The following is a 23,516-nucleotide window of genomic DNA, read 5'->3' on the forward strand; positions in this document are numbered from 1 at the left end:
GTTGCTGAAGGCTATAATGGATTTTTGATATCTCCAAGGGTGGAAACTTTTCTCAGCAACCTGTTCCAGTGTTTGACCATTCCCACAATTTAAATGCTTTTTCTTATGTTTAAATGGAATGTTGTGCATTTCGACTTATTCCCATTGCCTCTTATCTTCCCACTGCATGCCACTGAGAAGAATCTGGATCAGGCTTATTTGCTCCACAACAAATACCTATTGGTATTATATAAATAGAATATAATTTTATATGTACATAAATATATATAAACCATATGATGTATATACATTATTTGTGAAAATTATTTGCATATGCACACAAATGTATACTTTATAGAACTATAATACTACCAGATACTTACACAAAGTGATAAGATTCCCCTAAGCCTTAAGGCTAAATAGTCTCAGCCCTATCAGCCTGTCCTTATATGTGAGATGCTCCAGCACCTTTCCCTGGCCTTGCTCCAGTATGTCTGTATCTCTCATGCACTGGAGTACCCCTTCCAGATACAGTCACCTTTCTTGGTCTTCTGACAGTTCTGCTGCTGTTGGCCTCCCTTTTTACAGGGGTTGTTGCTGCCTCATGGTCCACCAGGACCACTCAAGGCCTTCTCTGCAAAGGTGCTTTACAGTCAGTCAGCCTCCAGCCTGTGCTGGCACATATGGTTATTCCTTCCCAGGTGCAAAGATCTACAGAAAAGCTTAGCTTCTAAATGTCCTAGGATGCCTAAATCTGAGTCTGGTGGAGATGGAGATTTGGTCTCTGCTAGTCTTCAGTTTATGTTTGTTAAGTTTGTCCTTCTGACTTCTGAGATTTTCCTAATAATTTGACACAAAATTTTAGAGCTGGTTCTTTCTCTTCTATGAAAATGAGCTGGTAGATGACCCTGGCAAACTCTTGTTTAGGGCCGCTGCCTCCTTCTCTGTTGCAGTTCTGGATGTCTTGACATAGCTTTTCTTAGGACTTTTATGGGTATTTTACATATTAGGGGGCCTTCCCTTATAGGGAGCAATGCTTTTCATGCAGGATGAATGAGCCTTCAGGATGAAAGAGACCAGGGTTACTCTCCAGTCACTGGTATATACCCAGTTGCCCATAGCAGAAAAAAACAGTATTAACCTTTACATCAATGTCAGTTTTCTCTGGTAGCCATCTGACCTGTTTCTGTACATCTCAGGTATGAGTTGTAGCCAGCTGATGACTGCAGTAGCATTACCGCTAGTTTTAACATCCATCTCAGTGTTCTACCAGTGCTTACAGTGGGGTCATCATTTTTGGAGATCCTCCATGTGAGATGCCGTTAGCACATGTTGCTTGGCCCTAGAGTTTAATACAGTCACACTCAAAAGCTCATAGTGAACTCACTGGACATTTATACCCATGGTCATAACTGGTTTTCCCTAAACGATGAATCCCCATTGATTAACCAGATTGGCTGTTGCAGTCATTGCCAGCCTGAACCCTTGCTGAATTGCTGTCTCTGTCACCAGCTGCATTTTCCAAACTGGTGATACAAAGGAAACACTGTAATGTATCTCCCTGTCCAACTTCTGTCCCAGGCCTGAAAGATCAGCACCTGGACTCAATGCAGCACAGCACTGTGGCTCTTCACTGGCTGCGTGAGGCCTCTGCTCCCACTCCCCAACCACAGGCCGATGTAGCTGGCTCGTGTGTTGATTTTCATTACTGCCTATTTTGAGAAGGTGTCATCTTCTATGCAGTCTATATTCTGACTTTACACTTACTTTGTGTTTGGAGTTTATGAGATAGCACAAATATTTGTATTCAACATTTTAGTGAAATAGCTCTTGGCCCAGCAGTGAGAACAACATGGCATCATGGTGGCCTTTGCAAAATTTGAGCAAATGATGGAAACAGGAATTAAAAGAGTCACTGTGTGACTGTGTAATCTCAAGGAATGTGAGAGCTGTATAACTTGCGTCAGTATCAGTTGAACAGCTCATTCACTTGGTAACAATTAGAGATAAGAGGAACTAAATACTGCAGTTTGAAATGAGTAAACATGGATCCATTCTTGCATTGCTACAGACCAGTGCTATACAGCCTGCATAGGCATAATCCATGTGTGTCACCATTATTTTAAGAGAAATGAGGAAAATAGTGTCAGAAAACTTTAACTAGTTGAGCTGTTACAGTATTTATTTTCATGAACTTTGATGCTGCTGTTGGATTGCTCAGATTTATGATGAAAATTAAAAAGGGTAGGAAACCTGGAACATGCTTGTTTGTGAAACACCTCTGAGTTTGAGTATTAGGAATCTAAATCTTTCCTTGAATTTATGTGGATGTAGTAGCAAAAGAACCAACTGCAGGTTTCTTCCTAATATGAAATTAATTTTGTTTTCTGTTTCTTTTCTGGCTAGTAATTTGTAGTGATGTTTTAATGTAATATTCATAATTTTGTTCAAATTGTCCATTTGTAATTGCTTTAGGCTCAAAAGTTTGCAGTTCGAAGTAGTTGTTTGGTGTGAAAGATAACATCCTGATACAAAGCAGAGCTTTGTTATTCCATGTACACAGATGTATTTGTTTTTCATTAGACTAGGTATGAGACAAAAGCAGGCTAAGTGCTTAAAGGTGCTTCTACAGTAAAGACCAAGGCCTGATTTAGCTGAATCTGTCTGGAGCTACTGAGGATGAAGTCTTATAAGAATGTTAGTAGTCTCTGGTGGATTTAATAGATTAACTCTGGACTGATTTTTTTTTTCCTCTTTTGAGTAATCTGTCACCTTAAAACATTTCTTTTTCTTCTGAAACCACTAATTTTTCCTACCCCAAGCCCTGCTACAACTTATTTCCTGTCTTCTGATCAGGACAGGTAGGAGTGCTAGCTTCATATGTAGGTTACAGTCCCTTGAGCAAGTGATGATGTGCAACTTCCCACTTTTTCTGACCCTCAGAAAAACTGCTTGGCCTAGAACCTGCAGAAGACTGGCACTCAGTCTGTCACACCTAGTCCAGACAAGACAGGGACAGCACTGGTACGTTTGGGAGGTGGCTGCAGACATTACAAATGTCCGTACAATTTTCACTGGAAAGTGAGGGCCTAGCTGACGTTGTTTTTGTGTGGCTTCATAATTTAGACACCTGCAATACTTGTTACACTACAGAAAACACATCTTCCATCCATTAGAAAAGATGGCAGCTTATTCCAACTGGTTATGGATCTGGTCTCAGATATTCATGATCTTTTTATGAATGTTTGTTCTCAGCTGCAAATCCTACATAGTTTAGCACTTTATGTTTGTTAAAACAATACGTAGTTGCCATGGGAAGGAGATTCCTCACCAATCTCTAGTCTATAAAATGACAAGTTTACTATATCAATAGTATTTTTCTTTCATTCTACAGTTAATACTGATTGTGATTGGCGCTATAACAGTAGTCTCAATATTACAACCCTACATCTTCCTGGCATCAGTGCCTGTGATAGCAGCCTTTATTGTGTTAAGGGCATACTTCCTCCACACTTCTCAGCAGCTGAAACAACTGGAGTCTGAAGGTAGGAGCAGCAAAATTGGTAGACTTCTAAATCCACAACAAATCGATTGAGAAGTGATTCACCCTTTCACCTCTTCTTTGCCTTTTCTCTTGCAAGATAGCATTGTCTCCAGGAGTGGAACACATACCTCCTTAAAGCCAGTGCTGTTACTGATCCAGCCATTACTGAGTGCTCTGTTGACAAAGAGCAATGGAGATCTTTTTAAAGCTGGGCTTTATCACCACTGCAGCTGAAAACAAATAAAGTCCTGACATACAGTTTTATTGAGAGTAAACATAACTTGAAAAATTGTGGTCAGACTTGGCATGTGCCCTTTAAGTTTGTTTCTTGGTAAAAAAAAATAGAATGGATATATCTTGATTGCTTTTGATATTCTTTTTCTGAATAAGTTATTTGACTAAACATCCTTTCTCTCCCCAATTAAAAGACTAATACATTCCCAATAAAGTGGAAACCCTTATTCTGAAATGTGGGTTTGCAGATCAGGCCCTGTGGCCTGTCTTTACAACAAACCGGCAGATCCTCAGCAAATCAGTCCTGAATCTTAAACAGTGATGATCGATTTCCCTGTTACTTACATGTAATTCTGCAGCTCCTCAGATGTAAATCTGAATTTCTTTGATGTTCACAGGGATCCAGCATTGGCTCACCACTTTTTATGTAATACTAGATCTGCTTAGAATTGCCATGTCAGTATAGTAGAATCCACAGCATTAAAGTACTCTGTGCTAAAAAGAATTTCACTTGATGAAGTTATCATAATTGCAGGAATTAATTTTGGCTGGGGAGGAGCTGCCTTTCTATTGTGGTTATCTTACAGCAGACCAGGAGAATCCCCAAATAGTATGCTAACTGTGAAGAATTAATGTGATCCCTTTCTGGCAATAAACTGCATGGAATTTCAACCTATTCATGGAAAGACTGTTGTTGTATATCCTGTGCTAGGATTACTTCAGTCATGTACTCCAATAACATATGCAAATTAAACACTGACAATAGTTACACTGCTGTGACTTAGAGCATAAGCTGTATATTTGCATTATATCACATATTTGCTTATGAGTGTTTATGATGTTTCTAATTTAAACACTTTACAGCTCGGAGCCCAATATTCACCCATCTTGTTACAAGCTTAAAGGGGCTCTGGACACTGAGAGCTTTTGGGCGGCAGCCGTATTTTGAGACCTTATTTCACAAAGCTCTGAACCTACACACAGCAAACTGGTTCCTCTACCTGTCAACACTGCGCTGGTTCCAGATGAGGATAGAAATGATTTTTGTTGTCTTTTTTGTTGCTGTGGCATTCATCTCTATCATAACTACAGGTACAGTAACTTTACTGGAGTACTGAAATGAAATACTTCTGCTTCTGTTTACCAGCTCAGCTTTAGAAACTTCTGAGGGAAATAAACCATTGCAAAATATAGCATTCGAGTCACTGATTTAAGTATGTCATAATAGTAAACACAATTTAATTAAAATAGGAATTAAACAATTATTATCTGCAAACTGATGTTGTAGAGAACTCATTATAGGGATTAATCTGAAAATACCATCTGAAGGGACAGAACTTTGCTTTTTTTGACTGTAATTGCTCTAAAATTAAGATGCGTTTTAAATCACATTCATGTAATCACGTTAGTGTACTGAAAATTGTGGATGTTGATTATCACTTGTGTAGCTCAAATAGAGGTTAATGTTCCTCTTATTTGCAAATGGCTAAGATGTGCAAAGTTTTAATGATCTTTTAAAACTACATCAATAGCCGAAATAGTCATCCAGTCCTCTAATTCTCAACCCACTGACGTATTTTCCAAAGTGAAGTTTTGGAATTTTCATTCAAAATCCCCTTAAAAATGTCTCAGCACTCCTAGTAAATGCAGTACAAGAATGAAAATAGCTCTATGCATTACTATCTTCTATTTGGAATGCTGCCCGTAGCTGGCCAGTCATAGGCAGTTTCCAACAAGCAGAGAATAGGAGGTGAACATCCCCAAAATGTTGGAATAGTTCTGTTCTGTGGAAAAGCTAATTAGGTATAGCTACAGATTACTTAGAATGCAGTTTTTAGCTTACTGTACTTTTGTTACGTATATTTTTTTATTTTGATTCTTGGGCGTTATTCTCCCTCTCCCAAGTTTTACACTCAACTTTATGTGTAGGATCTGGATGCAGTTTCAGTACTATGGTTGCTGATAAACAAGAATATGCTGATTTTCTGGAGGAGGTTTTTAGTTCTAGCAATATCAGAAATTTGATCATACTTCAGTATTGAAAAAGAGTTACATAAAAGTGTACATTTTATCAAATATTGTATTGTGTACAGAATGCTAGCCTCTATTTTTTCTATGAGGAGTTCCCCTGATTCTTAGAAAAAAAAATCCAACTTCCTAAATACTTCTGTATGAAAGTATGCACCTACAGTACTTATGTTACAAAGGAGACCTTACTCCCCTAAAATCCATAGGGAAACAGTATCTCCTGCTGCCATTCTCAGTTTTTACTTTGTGTGCTTAGTATTTTGGGCTTTTTCAGGAAAACTGTTTCTTGTGTTAATGCTTTTCTCAATTATTTATTTGAGAAAAGGGGTTAGAAGTCCTTTTAAAAAATGTGAAAATTTGTCATCTTGCCACCTGTAAACTTCACTGTTACAGGTAATAGGTCCTTGGAGCACCACTAAATTGGTTTTCTTAATTGGTCAGCTTTGTAACTACTCTGATAATGAGATGTCTATAAGCAAAACAGGAGGACATTTGTTGAAGAAAGCCATAGAAGAAATGATGAAATTATAGAAAGGCAGTTAGCTTAAACTCTCAATTCCATTTAACACAGTGAGATTAAAAATCAACAGAGGGGTAGTTCAAATGCCTATATAGTGTGGTATGAAATAGTAAAGGAAAATCCCTGGAAAATCTCATGCTTGTCACAACAGAGAATTAAAGCAGAAGAAATTATATTTGCATCTTTGTGGAACAGTAAGAAGAACATGTCCTCTATTTGTCCAAGAAATGAAAATTTAAACTGGTGCAACTATTTTAAATTTTACAGTTGCTACCTGTGGTGTTTTGATCATTATCTGACTAAGACTTATTTCACAGATTCATATGTGTTGAAAAAAGGAAACTGAAATAAAGATTGCAGAGGCCTCATTCTGTTCACAGCTTAAGTACCAAGATTTACTTTTTTTATTCTGCCAAAGAGAGATCTGGGTTTTCAGTGAAATCAGTGCCAAAGCCAGGTGTTTAACAGATGATTATGCTCTTAGTTGTTTGTGTAATTAAAATATCTGCATTTTCTCCATGAAATAAAAGAGATGAGAATGTGAATATGTATTTTAGGATACACATGCTAGTTTTCTGATTTCTACTGGCTTTTTATTTGCATATAAATTGAATTTTTGTTGGACTTGGTGATCTCAGAGGTCATTTCCAACCATGACTATTCTGTAATGTGTTTTTCTCTCTGCAGGTGATGGACCAGGTAGAGTTGGCATTATTCTTACGTTAGCTATGAACATCATGGGAACCTTGCAGTGGGCAGTAAACTCAAGCATAGATGTGGATAGTTTGGTAAGCATAAAATGCCCTGTGCTGTGCTTTCTTTTGAGGAATTGCCTTGTTTTGCTGATTATGGGGGTTCAGTGACTTGTTTCCAGAGTTGTGTATCAGGCAGATGTGTCAGAAAAGTTCCCTTCAGAGATTTTATAGCAAGCTACTGGCTTTGACTCTGCACAAACTTGAGTTTTACTATGATAAAACATTTTTCTGGACTAGAACAGGCAACAGCAAATAATTGCATTTGAGGATTCAGAATGCAGATGTAGCAGTGACGGGAAACTACACAGAGGCTTGGAGTTAATTTGCTATTATTATGTACCTTACCAAGATATATAATATACCTTACCTGGTCTACCTAAGGTCCTCACACAGCAGATCATTAGGATATTTTTGACCTCCTTCCCCACATAATCAATAATGATTTAAAAATCTGTCCTAGACTGTCCCGGGGGTCTTTTTCTGGTTTTGTGTAAAATAACTTCTGAGATAAGGCTTTGGAATTGTACATGTTTACCCCTTTAACTTGCATAGTTAGTCTGTTAGTTAGCACTGGCTTTAAAACCAGTATTTCACAAGGTTAACTTATCATCACCTATTGGTTGAGACATGAGAAGCAGGCAGGAAACTCATTAAGAAAGTAAGTTTGTTCTTGCAGTTTGCATCATAACTTAGCTTAAATGTGTGAAAGTTTTAGGTGTTACTTTAAAATGTAATAGTTATATTTGCACTTTAGGCATTCTAGGTTTTATTTTAGACAGAATTCTTGTAAAAAAATGAAGTAGTCTTAATAACTGAAAAAGAAATTCTGAGGAAAAAAAAATCTCCCACATCCAGTCATACCTTCTCTGAACCCTAAATTATGTTATTGAGCCAACCACTTCAATACTGGAAAACAAGCAGCTTTTACAGCAGATCTTGGAGACCATTAAACCCTGATTAGCTGAAATCAGTTGTTTAAAAAAAATGGGGGTGGACAATGACAGTGAAAGAATATTTGCCAGGTTGACTATTTTTTTTAAATAAGCAATTCAACTACCCCCATCCTGAAGGAAATCCTGAAGAGTCCCAAAACTGGGAATTAACCACTTACAACATCTAATCTCTTGTTTACATGTGTGCCTGGTGATAGTCCAGAAAGCTGACTGCCATTCAGGGACACATTTTTTCCCTATCCACCAATTGTTTTATGCTGACTTTTTCTTTGCATGTTATAACAGCCTGCTTTGAAGGGCAAGCACTTTGAGAAAGTGGTTCTTTGCTGCAACTGCAAGACACTCTGAACAGCAATTGTCAACTGATAATGAAATAAAATGTATAACAATCAGTATAAGAATTATGTGCCTGTATTATACAGCATAATGCAAAATGAAGGTGTTTCACAAGAGCAACAGAATATCTTATTGTAGGATTCAGAGGCTGCTGGGCACACTAGTTTTTTTAATAAAGAAGGACTTCCCCTTTTTAAAAATACATTTAGATTAGAATGTAATCTATTAGTAGCAATAAGGAAGTAACTCCCTTTCCCCTGAAAAGAAAGTCTCAAGTTGCTTTAGATGTTTGTGATTACTTTCCTCTATCTGTACTGTACCAGCAGTTATATTATACTTGATAGCCTTGTAAGGTGTATCAGTTTATAGGTGGATCCTCCGGGCTTCTTTCATCATTGAATAGCTCCCCACCCCCATACCATGGATTTTTAGGTATCCCAGATGACTGGCAGATTTTGCTGCCAAGATGGTTTTGCTGACATTCAAAAGCTGCTTCTCTGCACAAGCACATTAGAATAGCTTAACAGTGTCAAGGTAATGAAACTGCTTCACTAGGTGATGTGTTGTATTATTTCCCACTTTTTGCATTCTCTACATTTAGCACTTCCCTCTTTACAGACTTGCAATATTTGATTACAGATGTCCTGCAAAGACTTGTATGTGTGCCTCACCTAGTACTCTGTTTAGTTGTACTCTGCTTTTCTCTCAAGGGGTATTTTGAAGCTCCCTACAGGACCAGATTGGCTAAAATGGATACATCTCCATGTGTCTCCAGTTACATAAATGTATGCACAGCTCTAGATCTCATCACCCTTTGCCCTTCCTTGAGCAGCAGTGACACACCTGCTTACAAGCCTGCACATAGCATGCTTGAATAGCACATTGGAGGTGGCAATTTTTTGTTGTCGGATAAGATAGTTTCCTGCAAGTTGTTGAAGTCTATGTCTGAAGGCATAGCTCCTGCAATTAATACATAATATTAAGCTTGTGCTGAGTTGTTTTACAAGACAAGCAAGGTTTGGGATGTCAGTGAGATGAATGTAAGCAAAAGAACAGGAAGACGGGAGACTAGGGAAGCAGGATCACGTGAAGAAGGAAAAATTGTACCAGAAGAAACATTGGCCAAAACAGATGGGTAGGGGGCAAATCTGACTTCATTCCACACAATCTCCTTGAGCTTTCTATGACACTAGCATACATATTGAAGAAATCTGAGTTTCTCAGTTGGATTTTGTTTTTATATACACTGATACTCTTTTTGAAGCAATTTCTGTTGAACTGGTTTGCTTTTAACTGAAAAATCCCTATTGTCTTTTAATATCCTATAATGGTTTTGGCATCTCATTCTCTACAACCCTGATACTTTATCTGCTCTTTCTTTTTTGTTTTTGTTCTAAAAACATATGTGGTCACTCTGGTAGCTATCCATTGTTTCATATAAAGCTACCAGTTAGGCTAGAATTATCTTTTCACTTTGATCATTTCTGCTAATACCCCTTTAGCTGCTTTTCAGTCATTTTCTTATTTCTCCAGGGAGCCTTGTAGTATTTTTAATTTTTTTCTTTCATAAGGAAATAGAAAATAAGTTTTTGTTTGAGTGCTGTTTTCACAGATAAGCATTGGCTAGTCCCAGTGGACTGTTTTAATGCTTTACAAACTCCTCCTTGACTGATGTGTATCCTGCAGTAGCAGTAATATAACTGGGAAGGACAATTCCTTTTATCAGGGAAAGAGAAAATGCCATGATTTTGCTGTTGCCAGGATTACTTACGTAAGTAGATATAAAAAGAATCCCCCACAGAGATAGTAAAACCACATTTGCTAAACCTCACAGTGCCCCACCCTGTGCATCAGGGATGCTGAAGAATTAAAGTAGTACATGGTAGAAGAAGAGTACCAAAGAAAAAACCAGGACTGTGAAAAATAAGGGTGGTTTTACCTCTGGTTATCATGCTTTTATTTTCCCATGCTACTTCACCTGTTAAATAGATATTCTTTTTAACTAGGACATGATAGGCTTTTTAGTACTATCAGCAGAAAACTTGAGATAATTTTTAATTACCAAAGTTTAAATAGACTTAATACTGTAAAGCCTGAATCAGAATGACAATTGTCAAAGTGAAGTGTTGGTCATCTGGAAGGGAACAGAACCAAGAAAAATCTGCTAGAATATTTCCTTTTCTGCCTTCAAAACAATGTGAAAAAGAGCAAAAAACTCAGTACAAGTTTGATATGATCTAAATATTTCATTTTTGCAGTTTGGAAGAGGTATATATGTCCTATAAGTGCATCCAAAATGTAACGGCAGATGTGAAATCTCAGTAAAGCCATATGGTCCTTTTCATTGACCCAGTTTTTTGCAGAGAGTGTGCAGGGCTTTTTTACAACATGAGCCATTGGACCAACCTCTCACAGGACTTCTCAGTTGTACACTGTGATTTGCAGACAGCATGTTTTGAGGAGATGGTGTCTTCCAATGTGGTAATTGAATACTATGCCTATCTGGCCTGCTCTCTTTCTAGCAGAAGAGAATATACGGCCTGATGAAGTTAATTGTGTTAGATTACTTGTAGAAGAGTTACTTCTTCCACTTTCTGGAAATTAACATTACATAATTATATTATGAATTCTTCTCCAACAATAAGAAGAGTTTAAGTGATATTAATGAGAAAGTAAATTAAAGAATTTTCAATGTTATTAAAATCTCAGTAAAATACAATTAGGCAAGGCTAAAAATAGTGTATTATGCTCCTGACATTTTTAGATGAAAGTAGTAAATATAATCTTTTATTCTAAAGTACTAGTTAGAGAATGTGAATACAGCAGGCACATTGCTGATGGGAATAATGGATAAGAAACTTGCCATCACCTACACTATACCTGTCATTATGAATGACAGAAGATTTCTACCTGTGAATGGAATAATGGATAGCTTTGTAAAGTGTTATTGACATTTATGTTACCTTCTACCCTTCATAATGCAAATTACAGAGCCAGCAAAGCTTCCTTCTGAATTGATTCAAAGTATTAAACTGTCTAAAATATCTGCACATGTAACATGACTGATAAATCTGTCAGGGGAACTGGGACAGAGATGAAATTTTCTGTTGTATGGCAAGAGGCTCTTTGTCCACCTGGCTTCAGAGCAGGTTTTAGCTAGCATATAATGGTAGGATCTCTTGGGCAATTTCAGGGAATCCCTGTCTGTACAAAAGTTCACAGGTCTTGATGAAGCCGAGAAAGATCCTGTTTTCTGAAGCAGTGATATTTCTAAAAGGATAAAATTCCTATGGATAAATGTACCACCAACACTAATTAAAATGCACGTATGATGCTCATTGTGGGGATTTACTACAGACATACAGACAGGAAGAAACCTGTTAGTTTAATCTAGGGTCTTCCTTTTTGTATCACCAAAATGAGATGACCTTCATATATCAACACGGTGATGACCATGGCTTCCCATCATGGCAGAGGAGTTGAGATGGAAATTGTCATTGATAGGTTTAGATGTTAACATGCTTTTCAAAACTTCTGTTACAGTTGTGTTTCAAGATGCTGAGATGTATGAAATTACCCCAGTATTTCCTTGCATTATATATATATATATATATATATATGCTTCCACCTAGAAAAACCACCTAACAGTATTTCAGTCTCAATCTAAGTAGAGAAAGGGATGATATATTAAAATAGAATCACTTTGCAGAAGGAATACAAAAGCAGTGTAACAGGGTTGAAGATGTGCAAAGGGTTTTCCATAATGTCCCTAAAGAGATCTGTATTATTTGAAGTACAGATTAGAGAACAAATGCTAATAATAAGCCCCTGAAACTCCTGGATACAGTAGCTATGAAGGTCTCTCTCTTTTTATTTATTTATTTTGCTAAATAATTTCTAAAGAATAATAATTGGCACTATGTTATACTTTATTCTTGTTGTTTATAAAGGTCATTTTTTTTTGTAAAATGAGGAATTCAGATAACTACATTATCTGGCCTAAGGCACTTAGGGACCTGAATGTATGCTGGGGTCATGTCTTCTTCAAGTGAGGGGCTGAAATTTGTTTCCTGCATAGCAGGAGTAAAACAGGAGGAAATTTTGGAAATTCTAGCACTACCAGGGTGAGCAAAATTCTCCAAGAGGATATTAGAAATTACAGCCTCTGCAGAGTGAATTTGTTAATCAAAACAAACTATACATTGGAGGTCAAGAGGCAGATAAAGAGAGGGTTGACAAAATCAGAGTTACACTTGCAAAAGTCCAAATTCTGGATTCATACTTGGTGTCAGTTTTCAGAAAAAGGACAGTGTTTAATCTGGGAATTTGGAAGTGAAGCAGAGGGTAGAAATGGGATCTGCCAAGTAGTCAAAGATGCAGTGCTTACAGAATGAATCCACTCAGGTTTGCTGACATTACGGTTGCATCAGACTAGCCTGATAACTGTATGTGATGATTTTTTTTCCAGACAAAAGTAATGTAGTAGATCTCATTTGTCTTCAGGAAAGCATTGACTGTGGCTCTGCTTCAGAAATTATATAAATGAAGGAGATCAGAATTATTGCAAGAACTGTAAACTAGTTAATGAGTTGGACAGAAAGGAAATGGCATTAAGCTGTAAGTACTAAGCTGTAAGGAGGCGACTCAACAAAGATGAGATTTGTGACTGACTCATTTTAATCTTTGTTTATTAATGCTCTCAACAGAGAAAAGAATACTATGTTGAAGAAACCTGCCAGAGGCACAAAGCTGAAAGGCAATGTTAACATGAAGGATGCCATGAGTTGAAAGGTATTAGGTGACCTCAAATGGCTGATATAAAATAGAATTCAGTAGCCAAAGTGTAGGCTTGAATTTCAGGACTGCTAAGAATAACCTGTTGTAAGGATCTCCTTGGTTAGAATTGGCTAAGATGGAAGAAAGCTTTGCTGACCACTGCTTGAGCAGAGGATGACTATAAGATGTGACTCTAAGACAGATCATATGATCCTAGGGTTCATTAATCAAGATACTCCTAATATAGATAGGAAAATAGTGGTACCTTTGTACAATGTCCTTGTGAATCATTGTCCAAAATACTGTGGACATTCTGGTCAGACAGGAAAGATTAATTTGAACTGAGATGTTTGGAGGAGAACATATGTTAAGAAATAGGCTTAAACCTGGATTTTCTTTGATCCTGGAGAACTAAGGGTGACTGGATCTATAATGGCCCTCTATAAATTAATGGGGAAAGCAGTTAGGTAAAAGAACTCTTTAGAATTTAAAAATCCATTTAAAATTAAGAACTGCAGAAGACAGAATTAGTCCATAGACTTAAAAATTAGTTTTCTGTCCACCTGTGCAGCAAAGTACTTGTGAAGGTAAATTAATTCTTTATTAATTGACCCTTGACCCATTTATATATCTACAAATTAAAAAAAAAATCAAGAGAATCCCTTCTAGTCCCATTCTCTTTTGAAAAATTCACCAAGACAGTTACTAGCAGCTTCTGTCTGAAGTTCAGGAACTTGGTTATTTCACCTAATATATATAATTTGAGATATAAAACTAGTTATCATGGAACTTCCTACTGATTTCTTTTTTGTTAAAAGGTATAGTAATTTCTCATAATTATCCAGAGCATAGTATCATAGAATCATAGAATGTGTAGGGTTGGAAGGGACCTTTGAAGATCATCTATTCCAGGCCTCTCTTGCAGTGCACAGGGACCTTTTTAACAAGATCAGGTTGCTCAGAGCTTCGTGAAGCCTGGTCTTGAATGTTTCCAGGGATGATGTCACCACTACTTCTCTGTGGGCAACCTGTTCCAGTGCTTTACCACACTCATAGTAAAGCTCTTCTTGATACCCAGCCTGAATCTATGCTGCTCTTGTTTAAGGCCATTGCCCCTCATCCTATCACTAAATGCTCTTGTATGTTGATGTCTGATAATTGCTCCTTTTTATCTGATGCTACTGTTTTACATCTTTACATTCCATCCATTCTACTGATCTTAGGAGCTCAACTCAAGGAACCTCAGGTTTTGGGTTGGGCAACCTTTTACAGGAGGAAGGAGTTGAAGACTCCAAGAAGGCTTTCATGATCATTCTTTGTTCTCTTAAATACAGGTCATGTACAGTTTTCAAAGCACATTTTTAAAGAGCCATTCAAAACTTAAGTAGAATCACATTTGACTGATGTTAGTAGTAGAAGAGCAACAGACTGTAGAGCTATATACAAAAAGTATCCTACCTTTGAAAATAGTATCATGGTGTAACTTACACAGAAAAGAGACTTGCTGTTCTGGCTAGGAATTCGGAATAATGTGATTTAGTTTGCTTTGGTAACTAAGTATTAATTACAATTGGAACACTCTTTGTTTTGATTCTTAGATGAGGTCTGTTGGACGCATATTCAAGTTCATTGACATGCCAACAGAAGAGACAAAAACCATTAAGCCACAGAAGAATAACCAGTTGTCAGATGCCCTAGTAATTGAAAACAGACATGCAAAAGAAGAGAAGAACTGGCCATCTGGGGGTCAAATGACTGTGAAGGACCTTACAGCCAAATATGGTGACGGAGGAGCTGCTGTGTTAGAAAACATTTCTTTTTCAATAAGTTCAGGGCAGAGGGTGAGACACAGTTTTTTGTCTTTTATCTGACTTCTGTTAACTGTAGAAATGTCATTACAAACCTATTCATTGACTAAAGAGTAAGTTGAGTACAGTAAGGTTTTGTAAATTAAAACATGAAATTGCTGCAAAACAAAGTAATCATCTAAAGCATCTGAAGAACTGAAACATCTTGTGCCTCACTTTAAAAAGACCTAATCTGTATGATTATTGGCTAAAAACAAATGAACAAAAATAATATAAGGAAAACCTGGCTTAGTTATCCTAGAAATGTTGAGGCTGTTTACACCTTAGTGAAGAAGCATGCTGAGGATCTTTTCTGGCTGTGAGAAGCAGAATACACCAATGAAAAGCATATGCAGCAGTTCCCTAAGTTGTATTCCTATATCTGAAGTTATCTGCCTTCTCCTGGGGAGAGGGAAGGTTGCTGGTGAGTGCAGGTGCTGGGGGCAGCCTGACCCAGGTGGAGCAGGGCATGAAAGAATACCGGCCGCTCTGCCAAGGGTAACGCACCGCTGGCTCCGGAGGGTGGAGGTGCTGACTTGCCTGCTGGATGACGGCTCTGCACTACCCTGAATGACTGTATAACAAATCATAAACAGCTCAGTTCTTCAGAAGATTGACAGACCTCTAGTTAATCTTCATGCCTGTTTGGGTTGCGTTCAAGAAAGAGTTTTCGTTTCAGGATAGAAATTAGTCATAGGTTTAACACTTTGCCTTAATTTCATGCTGAAAGACCATCCTTGGTGGGGTGGGAAGAAAGGCTTATATGAGCTGGAGTTTTATGGACAGAGAGAAGTTTTTAACTTTCTCACGTAGATATGAAAACAGGTTCAGTAACAGCTCCCTGGCCTGGGCACAAGGAAGCTCTTTGCTCCTAGTCTGGATAACACCTGTGTCTGCCAGGTTTGATAGATCTGTCTTCCTTTACATGAACTGAACATTTCATCTACTAAGTTTGATGGCACCAAAATTTAGAAACCAGAGGTCAGTCTTCCTTTAGCACCATCCCCAAACTGTTTTGCCTTTGGAAGATAGGCATCTGTGATTCCTGGAGCGTGGAGGTGTGGGTGCTGCTGTGGTCTGGTGGATTTACCTCCTGGAAAATCCCTTGAAGCCACGGAGTATGGAAAATGAAAGATACTTTTGTATTCTACAGAGAGGAGGCAGAGCAATTAAAACAAAGATCCTTTATTCAATGGTTATGAGCTAGGAACTCTATCTAATTTTGGTGATGAAGCCAGGACTCAAAGTAGCATGTTCAGAATTAAGAGTATGCTCCTTAAACTGGAGAGTTTAAGTTTCCATGAGGGAAACACAACATTTAAAAAAAACCTCCACACATTATGTTTCTTCCCACCTAAAGAGGTAAATAAAGGCAGCACCAGCTGGGTGGGTTGAGAATTTGCATTGCTGCTTGGGGGAGGGCATGGTGTGTACTGTAATCACTGCCTCAGGCCCAAGATACACCACAAATTCATGGCCTGATCAGAGTTGGGCCCTCTATTTTGAATTATATGGAAAAGGATTAGCTCAGTAGTGTGATTCAAGAGCATGCCCTAGTTTGTTTTTGTCTACTGGTTGGGGTTTTGCTGAAGAGGACTTCATAGCAAAAGAAAGGGGAAAGGCACAAAGAGCCAAACTAATCAGTACAAGATGACATATAAGCAAATTCCTGTTCTTCAGTTAAGGGTAGGTTAACTGATTTTTTTTCTTAGTTAATTCTAACAAAACAGACTCTGGTCCAGTGTTTCATTCAGCTCTTGCTATAGGCTTTCATCATTCCAAATGAACAACATTTACTATCCCATTGAGATCTATTTGGATTGTTCTCTACTGCTGAGATCTCTAGACATTTATGCCTTAATCTGTGACTAGTATGTGAGCAGTATTAACTGTTTACTTTCATGATTTGCATTGCAGGTGGGTCTTCTAGGAAGAACTGGTTCAGGAAAAAGTACTTTACTTTTTGCGTTCTTACGACTGCTTAACACAGAAGGGGACATCCAGATTGACGGAGTCTCCTGGAACACAGTCAGTGTGCAGCAATGGAGAAAGGCATTTGGAGTGATTCCTCAGGTAATGAGATTATTGTATATTTGTGTGCCTTTATTTTCATTGGTTCTATATCCATTTGTGCCTACTTACCTTTAAGCTGGAAGTTAGTTGTTTTATGCTGGGAAACAGAAACAAAAGCAAAGAATTACTGCTTTTCTCATATTTCACTAGAGCACTAGCTGATCCCAAACTTAGACTCCACTTTTTTAGCTAACACTTCTCATTACCATATCATGGTTTGTGTATAAACAAGCACTTAATGTTATTTATGCTTGCAGCAGTGCTGATATATGGGAATTAATACCATCTCAGAGATGAAAAAGGAAGCTGCTCCTCATAGAATCATAGAATCACTGGGGTTGGAAGGGACCTCTGAAGATCATCAAGTCCAACCCCCCTGCTGCAGCAGGAACACCTAGGGCAGATCACAGAGGAATGTAGTCAGACAGGTCTTGAAAGCCTCCAGAGAAGGAGACTCCACAACCTCTGGAGTACCACAACTCTGTGATACCTAAACCACATGTGTTTAGGTATCCCAAATCTCAAATAACTGGAACAAGAAAAATAGTCTAAGGAGGAGCAAACAACTAAACCTAGGGCTTCCCAGTCCCTTGCCAATGTCCCCACCACTGGACCACTGTCCTACATTAGTTACATGTGTTGCAAAAATGAACATTATTCACTGCATGCAGTAACACTAAAAAGTGATTGCTCACTGTAAAGGTAGGAAAGAAAACTGATTGAATAAACTGCATAATTTTAATGCCATGTGTTGTATATTTGTTGTTGAAAGCTGTTAGTCCTTTCCAACAACAGTGATAAAGGAGTAACACACATAGGCCTTCACTTCTTTGAAACCTGTATGCTAGGTAGTTCTTCAGCTGCTAAACATACACAGTATTTTCCATAACAATGTTCATTTCTTTGGAAATCTTGTGAGTGTGGCAGAATAATTCAAATAACAATTGACTGCAATGTTACCCATGAGTCTGTCAGTTGTGGTACTGGGAGGCAGAGGCACACCAGTTGCAACTGGGAGGGAACATGTGGTCTGTCCCGATTTACTCCATCTTTGAGGGGCAGCTACTTGTTCCAGAGATTGATAAGTATGGTTTGATCCTAGGTCATCTTAGTTGGCCAAGGAGTGAGCCAGCTGGGGTGACCAAGGATCTCCTTTTGACTGTTAGCTGTAGAACCCTTATTGTGCGATTCCCTCAATCCCACGCCCACCGTAAAGGAGTTGCCAGCAGCTTTCTATGCACATTGGTTTGTTCCCAGATAGTTTACTGTCTTACAGAAGTGGTTACTGTATTAGAAAGCTGGTAAGCAGCAGTGAATATGCATGTGGTATGATGCTGTTGTGCACTGACTACATGAGATGCTTTAAAACAGTTGGAGAGACTCTGGAACAGCAGCTGATCTAACTGAAAAATATTCTGTCAGGTTTACATTTTCAAAATAGTGGTTTTCTTTTCCATATCAATCATAGCAGAGCAGAGGTCTGTTTTTGCTTTCACTCTCTGCTGAGTATGTAGGCTAAATTCCATTTTCTACCACAATACAACAAACCAAACTAATTATAATGAAGTCACTAATACGATTGTCACTCAGCCTCTATAGTCACTTCTGATATATTTCAGTGTCATGGAGGTGGGATTTATCTCTGACCATGCTGTTCCTGCTGGCACTGCCTTAGTTTTGGTAGCTGCTGGAAGATGCTGAAATGCTCATGCTGGAAAAAACAATGGGTTTGCTTTTGCAAATACAAGAGGGACTCAGAATTTAATCTCTCTAGTTAATGATCAATTTTCAGTTTTGATAGCTTCCCTTCCAAAACTGTTATTCCACGGTAGCCTAAATGGCATTTATTTAAAGTAGGCATGCAAAAAAGACACAATGCTCTTCCCTCTGTGCATTTCCACAATCATGCTCTGAAATTTCCTCAAAGATAGTGATTTTTTAGCACTTTGACCTTGCCAGAACAGACTGTTTCTTCACTGCCAAGTTACACTCCCAACAAAGCAGAACCCAGAGAGCGGTGTTGAGACCGATGGTTGGATTTGTTTCTTGCCTGAGCTCTATCGACAGCCTGGGCAGTCACTTGCTGCCTGATGAGCTGTGGCTGGCTTGGCAAGCTGCCCTTTTGTAGCTGACCTATTGTCATCCTTTCTGTCCTCTCTTCAGCGTTCTCACATCTATCCATTCCTGTAAACTTTTATTTCTTTATTACTGCTGGTGCTGTTCTGTAGCATGATTGTTGGCTGCAAACATGAAAAAAGTCACCCCTTCAGATCGAGGCAGTAGTACAGTGAACTGCAAATGCAGCTGCACCTATTTAGTTTGGAGGACAGGTGTTATACAGCTGTGTAGGATGAAGGATGCTTTTACCAGTATAAGCTGTGTCTTCATTGAGAAATTTTCTTATACAGCCAGGTAGAACTTTCTGTATTGGAAGAGGCTTCCCTGTCTCTCCCCTAGTCACCCTTTTGCTCTCAGCCCTTTCATCCTTTGAGCTGTGGTTACCCAGCAGGGTTTCCAGCTTTTCATCTCCAACTGTCCTTGGGAACTGATCGTGTGAGGAGAAAGCTGAATGCTTTCTGACAAGTAGCCTCATTGTCCCAGTGGAAAATATTATTATTAATTCTCATAGCTGAGTACTTACTATAGAGTCACTAGTGATATAGGAAACATCATTCTGCAGCCACCAGCAAAGCCTAAGAGACATTTATTACATGAGCAGTGCAACTTGCCATTCTGCTAGTGAGGTGCATTGTTAGTTCATTATTAAATCACACCTTTAGTTCAGTTTGGAAGTCCCTGATACATGAATCGATGCAAAAGAAATCCCAGCCCTTCATTCTCTGGAAGGTCATGGGAGTTGCCAGCCTGTTTGCATGCTTCAGCTCATGGCTCCTGTCCCAAAGCCTTGCCAAGGAACTACACATTATGCCTCAAAAGTTCCCACATTCAGAATAAAACGAAGTTTTCACCAGCACTTTCCCAGCAGGGAAGAGAATTTGCACTTGCCACCCTGCCTTTCCTGGCAGAACAAAGGGAGCCTTTTGTTCTTTGCCATCTACCTATGGCTTCAGAATGGGGAAAAAAAAAGTTTCCTTTCCTCTCCTTTTCTCTCCTCTCCCGGGAGGCTGCCCTATGGCAGCACATGGATATTTGCCCTCTTGAGGGGAGGCTTTGCTAGCAAAAGGAGAATGGAGCTCTACCTGAGGCATGCTTCCTTGTGAAAACATTCCAACACACCTCTTCCTTATCAGGAGATGTCCCAATTTAGAGGAAAAGAAGTGCTTTTCCTCTGTGGGAACCTCCTTGATGCCTGCCTGCATGGCACATGCAGCATCCTGACACCTGCTCCACACAGGTGATGCTGGAACAGCCTGTGGTGTGGTCAGGGATCATGCTGAGCTGGAGCAAAGGCAAAACCCTATTTCTTTCAGTATCTCAGATCCAGCTGTCAGCACATTGCAGTGGCGTGAAGGGGTAAATAATTTAAAACGTGTTTCCTGGAGCACCTACAAGGAAGTTCTTTCCTGTAGCTCCTCACATGCTGGCACTGCTAAAGTCTGACCACAGCGTCCAGGATGTTTGTCATTCTCATGCAAAGCAATTACTCCAGCGATAACAGGCTGTTTGAAGTATATTCGAACCTTGTCATCCCTTCTTTCTGGCAAGTCCTTTCTGATACTCTTTCTGCAAGAGTTTCCCCACCACATTTCCAAAATGAGGACATGCAGCTGTATCTGGTTTCAACATTCTGAAGCTCTTTTGCATACAAGTCTTCATGCAGATTACATCCTGAAGTATTTAATGGAATCAAATTGAGAAAATGCCTTCAGAAATTTGGCTTTGAATGGAGAACAGACCTGTGGCCAATTTGCTATTAAATAAATGAGGAGAAACCTGAGACCTAGAAGGTGCTGCTAGTTCAAAGGGAAGGGAATGACTTCTGGTGTTTTCTTGAGTGTTATTTCACTGCATCCTGGCAGATCTTACGGCACTTTCTACGTATAAATACTCTATATGGAGTTAAAATCAAGATAATTATGGAGAATGGGATTACTACAGCTTGTGGGACTGCCAGCAAAAGTAAAATTTTACAAAAGTAAAATTTTGCAACTTTTAACTTTGTAGTTCCGGTTTTCCAGTAGCCATCTCACTTCATTCTGTCTGTCTCTGCCCGTCTGTCTCCAGCACCTTGTCCTCGCACTCATACACTTCAGGACTGTTCACTTTTGGGGGTGGCGGGGGTGGCTGTTTTGCAGTGTGCCTGGGCACTGGTGCAGCCTCCTGGGCAGTGCTGCTCCCCAGCGGTGGTCCCACAGAGCGTCCCACGAGTCAGCCGATGGGTCAGCATCCCCATAGCGGGGTGCACCTGCTGCACCAGACCCAGGCACAGAGCACCTGGGAACATCAATTGACAACCCCACATGCTCATTTCAGGCAGTTTATAGGTTGTTTTCTGCATCATGGGTTCAGTGCTATCAGGAGGGAAGCACTTGTATCTACCACTGAGCTCTATGGGAGGGAGAGATGTTCACATCTTCAGGAGAGAGTGTTAGAACACTGGTCCCAAAAAAAACATGCAGAAGGTCTTCATTGCTCCCATGCTCTTATTCTTCTCTGTAAATATTTTGTCAATGTAAAGTCCCTAGAGGACACATGAAAACAAAGCCTCTAACTCTGCACCTAGTACTAAAGCATTCACATAGCAATCAGATTTTTTTTCATGTTGATACTGCTGCCACAGTATTTATGAAGCAGAGGAGGTTACATGGAGGTCGTATTGTTGATGCTCTAACTTCTCTGTGCCTGGAGCTGGTGTCTGGTTCCTGTTAAAGTTGCATTTGCTGTCCAGCCCTGGGCCATATGGGAACAAGGGTCCGCGGGTCTGGCTGAAGACCTGCACAAGGGTTGTCTTTCGTGGCAGCAGCAGCTACTGACAGCCACGATATTCTCATTCCGTGGCAGCCTCTTGTCAACTGATCCCTCACTCTTCTGTATGTGTTTGCTTAGGTACTCCGGGGTCTTGGTTCTTGACATAACACTTAAATCGCTTAGGAAGCTTATGAGCCAAGCTAATTGTATCCCACACCATAACCAGTACTTGGAGGCTTTAGCCTCTGAGGAAGATTAATGCCCTTCAGAGGAGACCGATTTACAGTGTTTGGAGTGGTCAGAACATAAACATGACCATATTTATATTCCTGAGTGTTTTGCTTGTGGGTGGATGTAAGGTCTGAGAAACTATTTGTAGTACGATCACACTCATGATCATCCTGGGTGAATTTGAACAAGTGACCAACGAGGAAACAGTTCCAAATTTGCTGCTGGTTTCCTCAGCCATTCATTCCCCCTTCCCACATTCTCCTAATTTCTGCTTCTTCCATATTTATAAACAACATGAAAGTCCATGGAATCTACTTTTGGCTTCTTTTACTTTAGACTTCTACCTTTTAAGGATTTTTGGTTTCTTTTTTTTTTTTTTTTCTGTTTCTTTTTAAGTGGACTCTACGCTGCCTATGTGACTCACATGATATTTACTTATGTGAACCCTATGTGCTTTCTAGTGAGCTGGGAGGAAGGAGGTGTTGAAATGAAGAGAGAAGTACCAGATTTCAGGACAATGAAATATTTACCTTGTGGGGGAAAAAAAAAGTTCTCTTGGGAATAGCTTGCTTTTAGTGCACTACTTCTTTCTTGAAAGCACAGTTACTAGGAATAACAGCAGATTCTGAAGAAAGTAGTACCCTTTATTTCTCCGCCTGCTGCACTTCAGCAGGAATGTTATTCAGCTCTATCTTCTTTAAAACTGGTTTGTTCAGTTAACTGTTCGTAACACTGCAAAATGAAAATACTTATTCCATTAGTTAAATGTATGGTGCTCAAAGTGGGAACAACCCCATGTCTGACACTGTTTCCACAGCATTATTATTTCCACCGCACCCACCAGCAGGAATCTAATCCTGCTGCAAACACGCTGCCCTGCTCATGCCTTCTATCCAGAGCAGGGCACAGGAAAAGGGCTACTCTGTACTTCAGCAAAGCATTTGTTGCTATTAACAGCCATAATTATAAAGGGAAGAGTCTACTCTTCCCCTAGTCTGTACCAAAAGTATTTCAATGGCTTTATCTGTGTGGGGTGCTGCCTCCACTCCAGCCTGGGCAGCTTGTTGCTGCCAGTGTGGTGAAGATATCATCATCACACTTAAATCCACCCCACTGGCTGCAGGGCACCACATGCAGCTGCTTTTCTCCTCTGGTCTCTTGAATCAGGTACTTCCTTCTCTCTTGCACCAAATATTTTATTGGTGATGGTTTGCATCTCTTAATTAAGAAATGCAAGTAATGTAATTTATTTTCATCTGTCTCATTTAAAGTTTTAATTAATCATAATTCAATGGTTAATGTGGGTGTAAATCTCTTTGAAATCTGATGAAAGAATGCCAAGTTTCCAGGCTAAGCCAGGTGCAAATTGTG

The 23,516-nt window shown here is 39.2% G+C and overlaps 1 protein-coding gene across 1 annotated transcript in view; it reads left to right on the plus strand.

The window, feature by feature from the left end:
* The window catches only part of CFTR (CF transmembrane conductance regulator), an 87,585-nt gene that overhangs the window by 55,127 nt on the left and 8,942 nt on the right, over positions 1-23,516 (plus strand). The window contains exons 19-23 of the mRNA XM_051623145.1: positions 3,374-3,524; positions 4,622-4,849; positions 6,993-7,093; positions 14,724-14,966; positions 16,890-17,045. Of these exons, the coding sequence (XP_051479105.1) occupies positions 3,374-3,524; positions 4,622-4,849; positions 6,993-7,093; positions 14,724-14,966; positions 16,890-17,045 (879 nt within the window). The remainder of the gene's footprint in view (positions 1-3,373; positions 3,525-4,621; positions 4,850-6,992; positions 7,094-14,723; positions 14,967-16,889; positions 17,046-23,516) is intronic.

Source organism: Apus apus, chromosome 1 (assembly GCF_020740795.1).
Source record: "Apus apus isolate bApuApu2 chromosome 1, bApuApu2.pri.cur, whole genome shotgun sequence".
Lineage (NCBI taxonomy): Eukaryota > Metazoa > Chordata > Aves > Apodiformes > Apodidae > Apus > Apus apus.